Consider the following 14,918-nt stretch of genomic DNA (forward strand, 5'->3'; position numbering starts at 1 on the left):
GTTCGGTTTGCTTCCGCTCGGCGGCCGGGCTCAGCGAGCTCTGACTCCTGCGCTTTGACTCCTGCCGGGCGGTGGCCACATTCCTCCCGTCAACAAGGGGGGCACCGAGGCCCACAGTGTGGGGGACTTCGCAGGCAGCCGTCAGAGGCATCTGCTGCGTCCGGCCCTGCAACCTGCCTTAGCTCAAGCCACTCCCCACCGAGGTACTAGGAAAGTCTCCATTTACAGAAGAGGAAACTGACGCCCAGAGAGAAGAAACAACTTGCTGAGGGGCCCAGTTAGGATCAGAACGCAGGTCTCCTGGCGCCCCGCTGGGCTCTTCCCCACCCTCTGGCTTTTCTTGCTGAGCTGCAGTTCTGGGTGGGAGCTGCCCTTCTGTGACCGGTTTCCCTGAGTTCCTTGGGAGGGGACGCAACCTGCAGAAGGACGCAGTTACCCCCAGAGTACCAACGCTGGACTTTCTTTATAAGGGTTCTCAATCCATTTTGGGGATGGGGGTGCACATCAGGGTCTTTGTTTTGAACCTGTGTTTTCTAGTCTCTTAAATTGTATGTGTTTTTGTAGTGGCTGAAGGTGGGGGGAGCTGATGAAGATAATGGAAGGGATGAAATTCCCACCGAAGCCACCCCTTAGTGCCCTGGTGCCACCTGCAAGCTTTGAGCACAGCCCAGCAGGGGATGAATTTCGAGGACTGGCTGGGGTACAGCAGTTTGAACGCCACCTGGGGCAAGGCAGGGGCCAAGAATTAATGCCTCCACCACCTGCAGACAAAGCATCACTCTCCACACCCCCCCCTTCACCGCCCACTCCTCCCAGCCCACCTTAAGCCCCAGACCTTCCAGCTCCCCATCTACAGCACACAGCCCCTCTGCAGGCATCTCTGCAGCCCACAGTTGAGATCATTCTGGCTGCACACTCTTTACCCTGCTCTTTTCACTCACCATGTTTCTCTGTGTCGAACATTTCCTGAGCATGAATTTCAGTGGTTGAATAAATTCCATCAAATGGTATGCTGCTGTTTACGTACTCACTTCTGTTACTAGTAGTTTTCATTCCTGCCAGCAACATCAACGTCCTAGTTTCCCCACATCTTCACCAACACTTGTTATTGTCTATTATAATTTAGCCATCCTAGTGGGTGTGAAGTGATAGCTCATTATGATTTTGATTTGATACTGAGACTAATGATGTTCAACATCTTTTCATGTGATTTTTAACCATTTTCTTGGGGAAATGTTTATGCAGATTCTTTGCCTGTTTTAAAATTAATTGTCTTTTTATTATCGAGTCGTGTTTGTTATATATTATGCATACAATCCATTTTTAGATATAAGATTTGCAAAAATGTCCTCCCGTTATGTGGTTTGTCTTTTCACTTTCTTAATGGTATCAACTTGTAGCACAAAAGTTTTCAATTTTGATGTAATTCAGTTTATCTATTTGTAATTATGTCCAGGCTTTGATGTCAACATAAATTTTTATTTCACTTAGGTAAACACCTAGGAGTGGGGTGGCTGGGCTGTATGGTAAGTGTATGTTTAAGTTTATATTATACTGCTGAACTGTTTTTCTAAAGTGCATGAACGATTTTACATTCCCTCTAGCAATACTAAGAGTTTTAGCTGCTCTGTAGCCTCCTTAGCACTGGATATTGTCCTTTTCTAACTTTAGCCATTCAAGTAGGTATATAGTGGCATCTCATTGTGGTTTTAATTTCCATTTTCCTGGAAAATGGAAAATGGACTAATGATGTTGAACTTTTCATGTGCTTATATGCCATCTGTATCTCTTCTCTGGTAAAGCATTCAAATCATTTGCCCGTTTTTAAATTGCATCGTTTTTCTTCTTCTGATTTATATGGTTTCTTTATGTATTTAGATACAAATTCTTTATCAGATATCTGTTTTGCTTTATTATTATTTTATTATTTTTGCCAATCTGTGGCTTTGTCTTTTCATTCTCTTTATGCTGACTTTTGAAGAACAGAAATCTTTGTGCTTCTTTGTGTACTGTCTATTGATAAAAAGCCTTCACCTAAGCCAGGGTCACAAAGATCTTATCTTGTGTTTTCTTCCAGAAGTTTTATAGTTTTAAGATTTGCGTTTAGGTTGGTGATCCACTTTGAGTTGATTTTTGTAGGTGGTGTGAGAGAAGGGTTCAGATTTTTTTTTTTTTTTTTTGCATATAGATGTGCGGTTTTTCTAACACCATTTGCTGAAAAAGTATCTCTTCATCACTGAATTACTTTGACACATTTGTCTCAAATCAATTGACCATATATGTGTGGATGTATTTCTGGACTCTATTCTGTTCAATAAATTTAGAGGGATTCAGGTCACACCAAGGATTTTACTGATTTTCTCAAAGAAACAGCTGTTGGTTTCAACAGTTTTCATTGGTTGCCTGGTTTTTATTTCACCAATTTCTGCACTGATATTTACTCTTTCTTTTCTTCTGTTTACTTTGGTTTTAATTTGCTCTTTTTTTTTTTATAGTTCCTTGAGGTAGAAACTGACCCATTGATTTGAGACTTCTTGTCTTTTCTAACAAAGGAGTTTACTGCTGTAAATTTCCCCCAAGGTACTCCTTCTCAGCACCCACAACTTTTGATGTGTTGTCTTTTTATTTTTAATTAGTTCAAAATGCTTTCTAACTTTTGTTTTGATTGTTTTGACCCATGAGTTATTTAGAAGTGTGTTATTAATTTCCAGACATTCAGAGGATTTCCATGTATCTTTCTGTTATTGGTTTCTATTTCAATTCCATTTGGTCAGAGAATATGCTTTGTGTGATTTGAATACTTTTACATTTATTGATGGTCTAGGATATGTTCTATCTTGGCAAATGTTCCATATGTACTTGAAAAGAATATGGATTCTTCTTTTGTTGGGTTGAGGGATCTATAAATGTCAATTAAGTTAAGTTGGTTGATGGCAGTATTCAAGTTTTCTATATCCTTAATGGTTTTCTGTGAAGTTATTATATCAAATATTGAGGGAGTGGTATTGAACTCTCTAATCATAATTGTGGATTTGTCTGTTTCTCCTTGTAGTTATGTCATCTTTTGCTTCATATTATTTTGAAGCTCATATTATTTTGAAGCATAAACATTTATTATTGTTATGTTCTCTCAGTGTATTAACCCCATACCATTATGAAATTATCTTTTAATCTTTGGCAATATTTATTGCACTAAATCTACTTTGTCTGAGAATAGTATAGCTACTACAGCTTTCTTCTGATTAGTGTTAACATGGCACGTGAAGGAGTTCAGGACACGCCACCCCAAAACATGCCACTTTGGTATATTGATTATTTTGAGCTAAAGGCACTTGAAAAAACAGCAGGTGCATGCAAGAAGGGTGCTCTGACCTTCCCTTTTCTTCCTGAAAGCAGGCGTGAAACTCCCACGTGAAAGATACCCTCCTTATACCAGGAGAAAAGAAACATTCTTATTACCAGAGATGAGGAGTCCAGGCAGAGAGAAATCTGTACAAATAGACTTCCTTAAAATAATTCTTATCTTTCTTTAGTCTCCCCAAACAGTTTACGTTTCCACAATTGCTGCAATTTGTTGAACCTAGTATATACGCACTTAGGCCCTGCCACTTCTCTGGGTCTTCATTTTTCTCATGGGAGCTCCCATGCACATGTGAAAAATTACTAAATAAAACTTGTATGCTTTTCTCCTATTAATCTGTTTTATGTCAGTCCTAGCCAGAAATCCTAAGAGGGTTGAGGAGAAATTTTACCTCCCCTACATATGTAATTTTCCAATCTTTTATATTTAACCTACTTCTGTCTTCATATTTATAGTGCAGTTTTTGGTAGGCAGCATGTAGTTGGATCTAATTTTTTATGCAGACTGACAATCTCTGTCAGACTAAATTGTCAGATTGTATGTTAAGACAACTTACATATAATGTGATTATGGTTTGGTTTAAGTTTATCAGTCTATTTGTTTTCTTGCTATTAAGTTTATCTTGCTATTTGTTTTCTATTTGTCCTGTCTTTTCTTTGTTCCTTCTTTCATCTTTTTAATGCGTTTTCAAGAAATGTATTGAGTATTTTTATGATTCTGTTTTCTATCCTTTGTTGGCTTCAGGACTAGGACTGGGTGAGAATGAGATATTTACCTTGAATGCAAAATTTAAAGGGATGTCAAAAAACTTAGTAATCAAGATAAATACTATATGAATTAATGTTTTTAAAATCAAAATTCCTGTAAAAATCCATGATAAATAAAATATCAAAATTTTAAATATAAACATGATCATTATTTCTGATTTTTCCTTTTGCCTCAGGTTTCAGTATAGCTCAGCATGACAGTATTACTGATGGTGAGTCACATATTCCTGCTTCTTTGTGAGTCTATTAATTTTTATATTTTATACTGGACATTGTAAGTGATGCATTGAACAGACTCTGGATTCTGTTGTCTTCCACTGAAGTGCTGAGTTTTGTTTTAGGTGGCAGTTGAATTATTGGCAGTTCATTTTGATTGTGGAGGCTTGATTTTTGGCTTTGTTAGAGTGGATGTATTTCGTTTTCTTCCTTAATCCTAAGAGGGTGTGATCCTTAGTGTTAAGGTGTGGCCTTTTTGGGGTTTCAGTGGGAAGTCTGAAGTGTTTACCAAGCTCCTCTAACTTGGTAGGACCTGAACTCAAACTCTCTCCCACTAGGCAGCAATTTATATCTCTGCTGCTCTCTCAGCCTTCCGGCTCTTTCCTTCTACCAGGGTTTTTGGAGTCTCTGTGCATACATAGTTCAGAGGTCAGCCAAATATTTGAGGGCACTTGGTACCGGCTTTGTTGGCTTCTCCCATTATTTCTCCTTTTTCTACCCCCTTTCATTTTCAGCTGCTCTGTCATTCCTGAAAACTAGTCTCTTACTCCACAGTCCAATACACAGCTGCTTTCTGCTTGACCTCAATCCCCTTTTTGTTGTGAACTCGGGGAATTCCTTCAGGGGAAAAGCCAGATAAACGTGGTTCTTACCCTGTTTGATTCCTGTCATTCAAGGGTCATGTCTCCTGTAGTTTCTGCCTGCTTTAGCTGTTCAGCTGTTTGCTATTGCCTTCAAAGAGCTGTGTGTGTGTGTGTGTGTGTGTGTGTGTGTGTGTGTGTCTGGTTTTTTTGTTTTTTTGTATCTTGTCAGCAGTTTAGAATTGCTGTTGGCAAAAGGGTCAGTCTGATAAAATAATGTTAATTACCAGAAGTTGGGAGTTCTTGCACATTTTGATATGTAGTGTTTTTCATTGAATTTGAAATATTTTCTACTTTTTATTGTGATTTCTGATTTTTTTTTGATCCATGGATTATTTACAGGTCTGTTTCTTAATTTCCAAGCATAGGTAGATATTCCAGTTGTCTTTTTAAAAATATTTCCACCTGTATTTCACTGTTGTCAGAGAAATACTTTATATGTTATCATTCTTTGAAGTTTTTTGAAACTTTTTTTATGTCACAGCATATAGTCAAGTTTTGTAAGCATTTCCACGTGCCCTTGAAAAAAATGCTCTGTATTCATTTGTTGGCTCTGCTGGTCTATATATATATTACTTAGGTGAAATTTGTTTATTGTATTTTCTGAGAGAAGTATGTTAAAAATCTCCTATTATAATTGTGAATTTGCCTATTTCTCCTTTTATTTCTGTGAGGTTTTGCTTTACATATAGGGTACTTCATAAGGTGCATGCAAATTTAGAATTTTTACTGTTAAATTTCCTTCTTTATGAAATATCCCTTTCTATTATTAACACTGCTTTTTGTTTTACAAAAGCATTTGCTGTTTCATATCAGTGTAGCTAATTACCTTTCGTTCATGACATAGCTTTTCCTTAATCCTTTTTACCTTCTTATATTTTAGATGTTTTTTTGAAACAGCATTTAGTTGGACTTTGTTTCTTTTTATTTCATCTGAAAATCTTTTTCTTTTAATTGGAGCATTTGTTCTATTGACAGTAACACTACAAATAAATGTGTGTTTAAATTCATCATCTTACTATTTGCTTTCTATTAGTCCCACCTGTTCTTTGTTGTCTTTCTCTTCTTTCTTGCTTTCTTTTAGATCAACTATTTTTTATTATGATTCCACCCACCCCCCACCATTCAGTTAGAAGTAATGCACTCTTTTAATATCCTTTTAGTGGTTGCCCTAGAGGTTAAAACATGCAACCTTGACTTATCAAAGTTTAATATAAATTGGTACTTTTACCTCTTCCTCAGAAATGGAAGGACGTTAGAATACTTTCCATTTACCTGCTTTCAATATGTATGCTATTGCTGTAATGCATTTAAAATTCTCTCTATATATTAAATCTCATGAGACATTATTATTATTGTTTTATATTTATTTAGACTTTCCTACATGTTTACCCTTTATGTTGCTCTTTGTTCTTTCCTGCATCTCCCTTAGCATTTCTGTGATTATTCATTCTTTTGCTCCCCCCATCTTTCTTTTCATTGTCCCTCCAATTTCCCATCTCCTACTGCCTGCCTCCACCTGTAATTAGTTGAATTCCAGGACATTAGGTACACACATGATAAAATTCTACTATGCTATATCAGATGCTTTTGTAGTAATCCCATGTATGTGTCTTAAGGTTTGATTTACCTAATTTCTCAAAAGTGAGGTCAATCTGTTTCTTTCAAAAACTAATAACAGGGTGAGTGTACCTTGGGGCATGCTTCATCTACATTAAATTTGCACTAAATCACTGCTTGGAAGAACTTGGATGGAAGGAGTCATGTCATTAACTCAAAGAAAAATCATGACATTATCTCTAGAAAAAAAGAAACCACCATCAAAATGTGTTGTTTGTGTTGAATTTCACATGCATGCATCCTGAAAAGCACATTGCATTCATGTAGAAATAGCGCCAAAAACTTTAAGGCTAACTTTGAAACCTCTCAAAAAGATATATCTGAGTTGATTATATCTATATCTATATCTATCTATCTATCTATCTATCTATCTATCTATCTATCTATCTATCTAAAACATACATGTTATATATGAGGAAGAAATAGGAAGACAATAGCAATAGCACCTGGAACAGGGACCATCTAACATAGATGGACAATGGGTAGTTTTAGGTGACCCTAGAGTTCACTTAATCCAAAGTCTTCATTTTACAGATGGGGACGCTTAAGTCCAGAGAGGCTGAGTGACTTGTCTGACATCTCACCGTTAGTTGGTGGAGGGCTGGGACTGGAATCAAGGTCTCTTGGTCAGAGCAGTCTCCTTCAATTACCTGCTCTCCTCAGATGGATTCAATCAGTGGGATAGTGTTTTTGTGATCTGCAGGTATGGGAACTCACCCATTTGGTCAATAGCTGAGGCCTCTATGATTCTCCAGTGAACCATTAACCCACTTTGCTATTTGAGGCTTTAAATGATATTTTTGATGTGTCTAGTAGAGGGCACAGTGTCTAGTGCTAGGTACAGCCTAACTGGATAGCAGTGGAACAACACAGAAATTATTTTCTGCTAAAAATCAGCCAAGTACTAGGAGAGGTGGGACTTAAGGAATGGGAGAGATGGAGAAGAAAGCTCCTGTAGGTCATTATGAAGTATGCTAAAAAAAAAATATCCTTTGAATTTAGATATCACCACACATAGTGTGTAACACTCACTTGATGGCAAATCAACTGGAGGGACCCAATAGCGTTGGCTCATTCTCTGGTCTCCTAGCTGTCCATCGAAGTTTTGTGCTCCTTTTTCATGAATGTCTTAGTCCATTCAGGCTGCTATAACAAAAATACCATAGACTGGGTGGCTTATAAACAACAGAAATTTATTCCTCACAGTTCTGGAGGCTGGGAAGTCCAAGGTCAAGGCTCCGGCAGATTCAGTGTCTGATGAGAACATGCTTTCTGGATCATAGGATATGTCCTTTTGGAAAAGTCCTCACATGGTGGAAGGGGCAGAGGAGCCCTCTGGAGTCTCTTTTATAATCCCATTCATGAGGGCTCCACCTTCATGACCTAATCACTTCTCAGAGGCCCTACCTCCAACTACTATCATGTTGGGGATTAGGTTTCAGCATGTGAATTTTGGGGGGACACAGACATTCAATCTATAGGAAGGAAATATAATTGTTGTTGGGAAGTGGCTGCCCAGCCAGGGACTTCATTTCCTAGATCCCCAGCATTTGATGGGACCATGTGACTGACTTAGGGCCTAAGGAATTGAAGGGAAGGAATTTATGCCAGGTTAGGCCCCTAAAATACTCCCATATGATCTGCATACTTGCGTTCCTTGTCTGGCAACTGCATGTTGATGCCATAGCAACCTTGGAGGCCAAGTGCTGAAGATGGCAGAGAGCCTACATCAGTCTGGATCCCAAAGGACTACATAGAAGAGAAGCACTGCCTACCTTATCCATTATCACCAACTGAACTTTACATGATCTGTTAGCAAGAAATAAACTTGGATTGTGTTTAGCCATTGAGATACTAGTGTTTACCTGGTATTGCAGCTGACGGTTACTTTAACATAGTGACATCTAATTTGAATAATAAAATTGAATTTCCACTTGGAGTACTTGAAGCAACACTTGTGGGGAAGAGAGTAGAGAGAGAGCATAGCACACCGTGAAATCAAAGATCCCTAGCGTATATTAGTTCATCAGGCAATCAGTCTTCAGGTCGAGGTGTCGTGTGGACAATAGTGGCCTCCCTCTCCCCACAGAACACCCTGAGAACAGAAAGTTAGAGTATCCACATTTTATTACTTACAGAACATTACCTCAAAATATGAACTACCTCAGGGACCCAAACTCTCTGCCATCACCAGGCTCATATAAACCTTAATATAATCCGTTCCCTGGAAGAAAATATTAACACCTGTTAAAATCCCCTGCACAGAGAACATTTCCCTGGGAGGTGTTCCTGCACTCATTTTGCCAATTTCCAGATGAATAAAACTAAGGTTTCTTTTTGCTTCTTCCCAAAATATAATTTATTATGTAACATTTACAACTTGAAAAAGAATCCGAGACTATTTTCATGAATAATGATTAGAAGAGTAATGTGCCTGACGTGGGCTACAAAGAAGGGCCCCCCTTTTCGCTGCTGGGCGCACAGGACAATGGGGTTTACTCTCGAGCCGGTCAGGTGGAGCTTGGTCGGCTCCCCCAGATGCTCCCAGGGCCCCTGGGGTTGCTCTGCTGTTTAGAAGGAAATGGATGTGGAAGCAGTTTGCTGTATTGTGGCTTTCTTGCTTTACAGTGATACTTGCAAATACTACCCCTAGGGCAGTAGTTAATGGATTTGTTGCTTAGTCTGGGAAGGTGAAGATAAACTTCCAAAGCTCTGGGTGGTGAGGGAGGAGGAGCAGTGCTCAGAGGCAGTGCCTGTGTGGGTGCTGATCTCTGGGACTTTGAAATACCAAGAGTCATCACCTATGGTGGGTGGTAGTGGTAGGAGTGGCCCTTTAAATTGTTCTCCAGACAAACGTAGGAGAGGAGCAGACCCGGAGGGCCCCTGGTAGGCCAAGGTGAGCCTGGATTCAAAATTCTACAGCTAAGGCTGGTCACAGCCCGACTCACTGCTCGTCAGAGCTACTGGTCAGTTCCTCCAAACCCTGAGATCACCTCTCCTGGGCGAAGGCACCACTAGGGTTCTGTGTAGACACACCCAGGACCTCACGAAGGCTAGCTGTGGGCAGCAGAGGTGACAGGAAGTTGGCCACAGCCAGTCCAGCAAGAGTGAGCCCAGTGCAATGAGGGCAGAATTTGGACTCTGACAGATCTGGGTTCAAGTTCCAGTTATGCCACTCTGGTTCTTCCAAACACCCCAACTAGTCACCACCACCACCAGGACAGGGCATAGGAAGGCAGTTACAGAAACTGTTGGTGGAACTCAGAGGCAGTGATTCTAATGCTCTTGGGCTTTATAATAACTGTTTCTCTTTGAGTCCTCCTTACTATCTTATTTGCAATTCTGGTACATCTTAAGAAAAAGATTGTGAACTATTCTACAATCAATACTTAATTCCCTTTCAGTACAGCGGATTTCCCTGGGCTCTGGGTTGGGGAATAGAGTGGCTGGCAGAGGTGGGGCTGTGGAACTGGAGAGAAGGTGTGGAAAAGAGCAATGGGCAGTGTTCAGGCTGGGGCAGTGGTGTTGAGGTTGGGGAGAGGGGGAAGTGTTTATGCCCCCCTTCCCTTGCCTTCTCCAAGCCATATCTTTATTACTTTTGTTTGCTCTATTGATATTTCAAAATTTTAAAGTCCTTCTTTGTCCCAGTGTTTTTATTGTCCGAGGACCCACCTGGTTTGCCTTGGCTTTTGCAGAGATGAAACACTTCCTGTTTTGTTTTCAGAAGTAAAGCTCTCACTGCATTTCCACAGTGAATCCTGCAGCTGCATCCATCCCAAACGCAGGGGCCTTGAGTGCAGGCAGCAGGGCCCACCTGCAGATTCTGGGCCTGGCCTGGACCACACGGCTGCTCAGCAGTTCAGTCCTGCTGGGTCCTCCCCACCGTTGAGGGTCCCTGGTGCCGAGAGTGGTGGGGGCGGCCTCTCAGGCAGAATCTGCCCACAGCCTCTGCCCAGTTGGAGGGTACAGGGCTGGGACTCATCTGCCCAGGGACTGCCCAACAGCTGGGGAGGGGCAGGGACTACGGAGGGCAAGTGGGCCTTTGTGGTTCTGGGAGTCCCCAGCCTTAGGCTCAATGTAGCCCAGGTCTGGTGTTTGCAAGCTTGTCTTCAGCTGGGGATAATGCTAATATCCCACACTTGCAGCTTTTTCAGGGCACTGGAAGATTGAGACTTTCTCTTCAAATAACAATGAGCATTTGTTCTGAGCCTTTGCGATCAGAAAGGAGAAAGAAAATCATTCCTAGAGGCAGGGAGAGCAGAAAACCATCTCAACAAAAGGCACAAACTTCTCATTATACATTAGTATGCTTTCAAAGAAGCATTTGTGCAAGCACATTCTTTGGTTTAAAATAAAGTGGCTCTTAAGTCTTAAGACTATCTTGGCCATGTCTTGTTTTGGGAGGAAAAATCTGTTGTGGGGGAAGCTGGCTGATGAGCTCTTTTGTCCTGGGGCCCAGCCTGGCAAACTGCTCCCCTGACGTGCAGCGTGATGCTGAGTTTGGCCACAAGCTGTCTTTTGGGGGGAGTGTGGTAGGACAGTCCCTTATAAGGGGGGATCCCTACTGACTTTGTAATTACCCCTCACCCCTAAATGAGAAAGCCAGGACAGATGCCCTGTACTAAAATCCTTACAGAATGTGATGTTATAGTGAGTTTCTCTGTATCCTTTGAACAATGCAAATACTTCTTCCATGAGGCAGTTGCAAAGTTAGAATTGTAGGACTCCAAAGATAAATTTCATTGATTCCCTCCTCCCTTTTTATTAATTAAAAAAGAAAAAAAAAAAAAACCCAAACCAAAACCCAAAACTTAAACCTCTTAGGAGCAGTATTTAAGATATAAAGACAAAAGAAGCAGGGACTGCCTATATTCTGCAAGTCTAGAGGCTTAGTGAAGAGTCAACACTTATTTAGAGAAAGTGTGTTTGAGTGGAGCTCCGGAGGTCCTGGCTGTACTGAATTAGCAGAACCTATGAAGAGGTAAAGAGGTGAGTCTGTGAACTGGGCAGCCACTGAGCTGGGCGGTTAAATGAACAGGCTCTGGACTATTCTGATCTCAGCAACCCATTCCCCTGGATGACCCTGAGCAAGTTACAGACCCTCTCCAGGCCTCATAGGAAAAATGGAGCTAAGAATAGTAACTCCCTGAGGGGCGGCTATGTACGTAAAGCAAACTAGCCCAGGGCCAGCCTGCGGGGACCTCTGGTTACCCCCGTTATTATGAGGGGCCTGCAGCCGTACCAGTATATAGAAGAGACTTTGCTATCTGCACAAAGTTTTTAAAATTGGGGGAAACAACCTCTTTGTCTCTTGTTTCTCTTTTCCCTTCTCTTCTTCACTTTCCTCTGCTGCTGCTTCCCTGCCTTTCTACCCCCAGTCTTGGCACTTCCCTGTCTCCCAGATCTGAAGCCTCAGTGGGAGAGGCCTGCTTCCGGAGACGAGGCCCCCTCTGGGCAGCCTTGCGGGGATGTGCCAGGGTCTGCTGCTCTCTCTGCAGCTGCTTCCAGGCTGAGCCACCACTGAGCGAGGCCAGCCCGGTCCTCGGTCTCCCCCCTTTCCCACTCCACACCTCCTGGTGCTGTTCCTCCTCTACCTAATAAGAAGCTTAGGTCAAAACTGACTCCACTCTCTTCCTGTCGTGTGAAATGAGCCTGTTGGTTTCCCTCTCCCAAATTCCCAGTTCTGCACGCTGAGTCCCTCCCTGCTCCCGTCTAATCTTCCTTATCACTCACTCTGCAGACCTGGCCCTGCTCCTTAACTCCTCCTTAGGCAGTCTCCCTGGCCTCTGGCCTCAGCCACCTTGCCCCTCTCCTCCATTTCTAACCTTTCACATCAGCAGAAGTTGTATCTCTCTCTACTGGAACCCTGTGACATTGTTTAATATCTCCTCCTTAAAAAAAAGCATCCTTTGTGCCATTTATCCTGCAAAAGAAAATCATATCCACAGAAAAGAAAGTCATTTCAGTTGCAGCTTGTTTGCAAAGACCCACACAAACCTCTTGAATCATGCAGAGAGTCCTCATCGTGAACTTTAAACCACTCCACTCCCCCCTGCCCAACTCGGGGGCCTCCCACCTCCCATTCCACAGTTTCCCCATCAGACCTCAGTCTCCAGATCCCCCTTCCCCAACGTGGCGAACTGAAAGCTTAGTTCTATGCTCAGATAAGCTGGTCTGGGAGAGCACGGACCTGGTCATCTTTCATGAGCACATTAGATTTCTGCCTAGTACAAGCCATTGAGAGCACTCAGATACTTGGGAAGAAGCAGAAAGGTTAGATTCAGTTGTGTCTTACAGTTGTGATGACCTTTGATTTATACCTTTTTTTAAAATGGTTTTGGTCAACCAAACCATTAAGGGCTTACCCTATCAAGCCCTTAATATTCTCTCAAAATTGAGGTAGGTCTAATTATTTGCTTTGTTCAGTCGAGGGACACGTGTGTGTGTGTGTTTGTGTGTGTGTGTGTGTGTGTGTGTGTGTGTGTCCGTGTTTGGTGGTTGGGTGTGCTTTCTCTGTACTAAAGCTCCCTCCCTCGCAGCCACATGACAGGTGATGACTGCTTCCTGTGCTGCCTAATACATTGCTGTCCACTCAGTGAACACTGTCACCTGACTTCCATTCCAACCCTGGGGGAAGCTGGATTCACAGAGGAATAGAACCTTCTTACAAAATCTGGAGTATGACTGCAATTTTACTTTTGAAGCACCCGCTTCCCAGAGGAATAGCTAGTGATTGATGCCACTGTCAGAAACCCAGATGCACACACTCATACATCAGCCAGGAAATTACATTAACAGCTTGCCCAGCAGGCCGGCACTGACTCACCCACTTGCTCCCCTCTGGGAGGAGAGGTGATATGAAACCCAGGGCAACAGCAGGGAACAGACAAAGGAAAGGAGTTAGGGGGGATTGGGCTCTCAAATGTCCACCGGGTTTTTTTCCTTCCTCATCGTCTGCCGAGGGCAGCAGCCACAGGCTAAGGTCTGTAGTTATTTTGCTATGTGACCAGGATTGTGGGGAGCTATTTCATTTGTCCTGGAAGTGCACTGTCAGCTTGTTCTCATGGGGCATGTACAAGGGTGCATACAGCTCTACACACATACCTTCATGCTTATGAGGTCTACATTTTCCTTTGGGGTAGAAGTGACCTACCTAGGCTAAGCTCATGCTAGGGTATTTGTCTCTTTGGAGAGCAAGTTAGTGTTGATTCCAGCAGGATGGGGCGGCAGAGACTGGTTTGTTGCTCAGAAGATGCCTGAAAAATACTGATACCATTAGGGCAGAAGAGTGGAAAGCAGTCCAGCAGGCCTGCTGGTGACTTGTGAGTGTGAGGGGGTTTATCGGTAGCGGCAGGCCAAAGCGTTGACATTCTTGACCACATAAAAGCCCATGGTGACTGGAGGGATGACCAATGTCCGGCCGACCCGCAGGGGGCGGGGCTTCAGTTCTGGGAGGGTCCCATCGTCCACCATCACTAAGGGCTGGCCGTTCAGCTGCACTGACCTACAGTGAGGAAAAACAGCATGGGACTCATTATTGCATTGAAAGGAAGCCATCGCAGCAAAGCCTGGGCAGCCTCAGATTGCCCCCGTCTGCTGACCGTGCCTGGCTGGCTATCACTGACTGATACTTACTCTGCCCAGGCTCTCAGCTGGGTGCTTTGATAACACACTCAAACATCCCAGCAATGCTCTGAGGAAGAAACCGTCCTTGTCCCATTCTACCTAGGGTGCTTAGATGACCTGCCCAAGGCTATACAGCTTGTAGTCCTGGGAGCCAGGATTTGAACACAGGTAGTCTAGTTCCAGAGATACATCATTTGTTTTGACAAGTTAAATGTCTCTGAGGCAGAAGCTGAAAAGTGTCTCATGTCTATTTTTTTTTCTTTAAATCATAATAGCAGTTCAGTTTGAGTCTTCTACCTAAAGAATTTTCTTCTACCTAAAGTGTGGAATAATGCATAGGCTTAAGGTGACTTCAGAAATTCCTATTTAACTGGCATCTTTCATTAGTTTAGTTGAGAGATGAGAGAACTGACATTGTGTCACTTGTCTAGGGCAGTTCTGGAGGAGGACAGAGACTTATGTAACAACCTTCCTTTCTCTAATCTGAGCATGAGTTTCCATATCTAATATTTAATAAATGTTTACATCTTAGAGACACAAAGAAGTAGGTGATAAAGCAGGCATTTGTGATCTCAGTTCGCTTGCTTTTATCCTTCCTGTGTATCAGTCATTTTCAGCCCTGAGAAGGACTTAGAGAGCAAAGGGGAATGGCTCATCACCCATCCTAGGCCTGCGGTGCAGAACCCA

The 14,918-nt window shown here is 42.4% G+C and overlaps 1 protein-coding gene and 1 long non-coding RNA gene across 6 annotated transcripts in view; one reads left to right on the forward strand and one right to left on the reverse strand.

Moving 5' to 3' along the window:
• Positions 1–23: 23 nt before the first annotated feature.
• The window catches only part of LOC309636102, a 35,250-nt gene continuing 20,355 nt past the window's right edge, over positions 24–14,918 (forward strand). The window contains exons 1-2 of the long non-coding RNA XR_014249230.1: positions 24–203; positions 565–4,340. This is a non-coding gene — a long non-coding RNA (uncharacterized lncRNA). The remainder of the gene's footprint in view (positions 204–564; positions 4,341–14,918) is intronic.
• The window catches only part of HPSE2 (heparanase 2 (inactive)), a gene marked incomplete at its 5' end in the record, with an annotated part of 614,795 nt that continues 612,439 nt past the window's right edge, over positions 12,563–14,918 (reverse strand). For all 5 annotated transcript variants that reach the window (XM_082408112.1, XM_082408107.1, XM_082408111.1 and 2 more), the window contains one exon: positions 12,563–14,109. In XM_082408112.1, the coding sequence (XP_082264238.1) occupies positions 13,944–14,109 (166 nt within the window). In that variant the 3' untranslated portion in view covers positions 12,563–13,943. The remainder of the gene's footprint in view (positions 14,110–14,918) is intronic.

Source organism: Balaenoptera borealis (genome assembly GCF_965194805.1).
Source record: "Balaenoptera borealis genome assembly, chromosome: 10".
Lineage (NCBI taxonomy): Eukaryota > Metazoa > Chordata > Mammalia > Artiodactyla > Balaenopteridae > Balaenoptera > Balaenoptera borealis.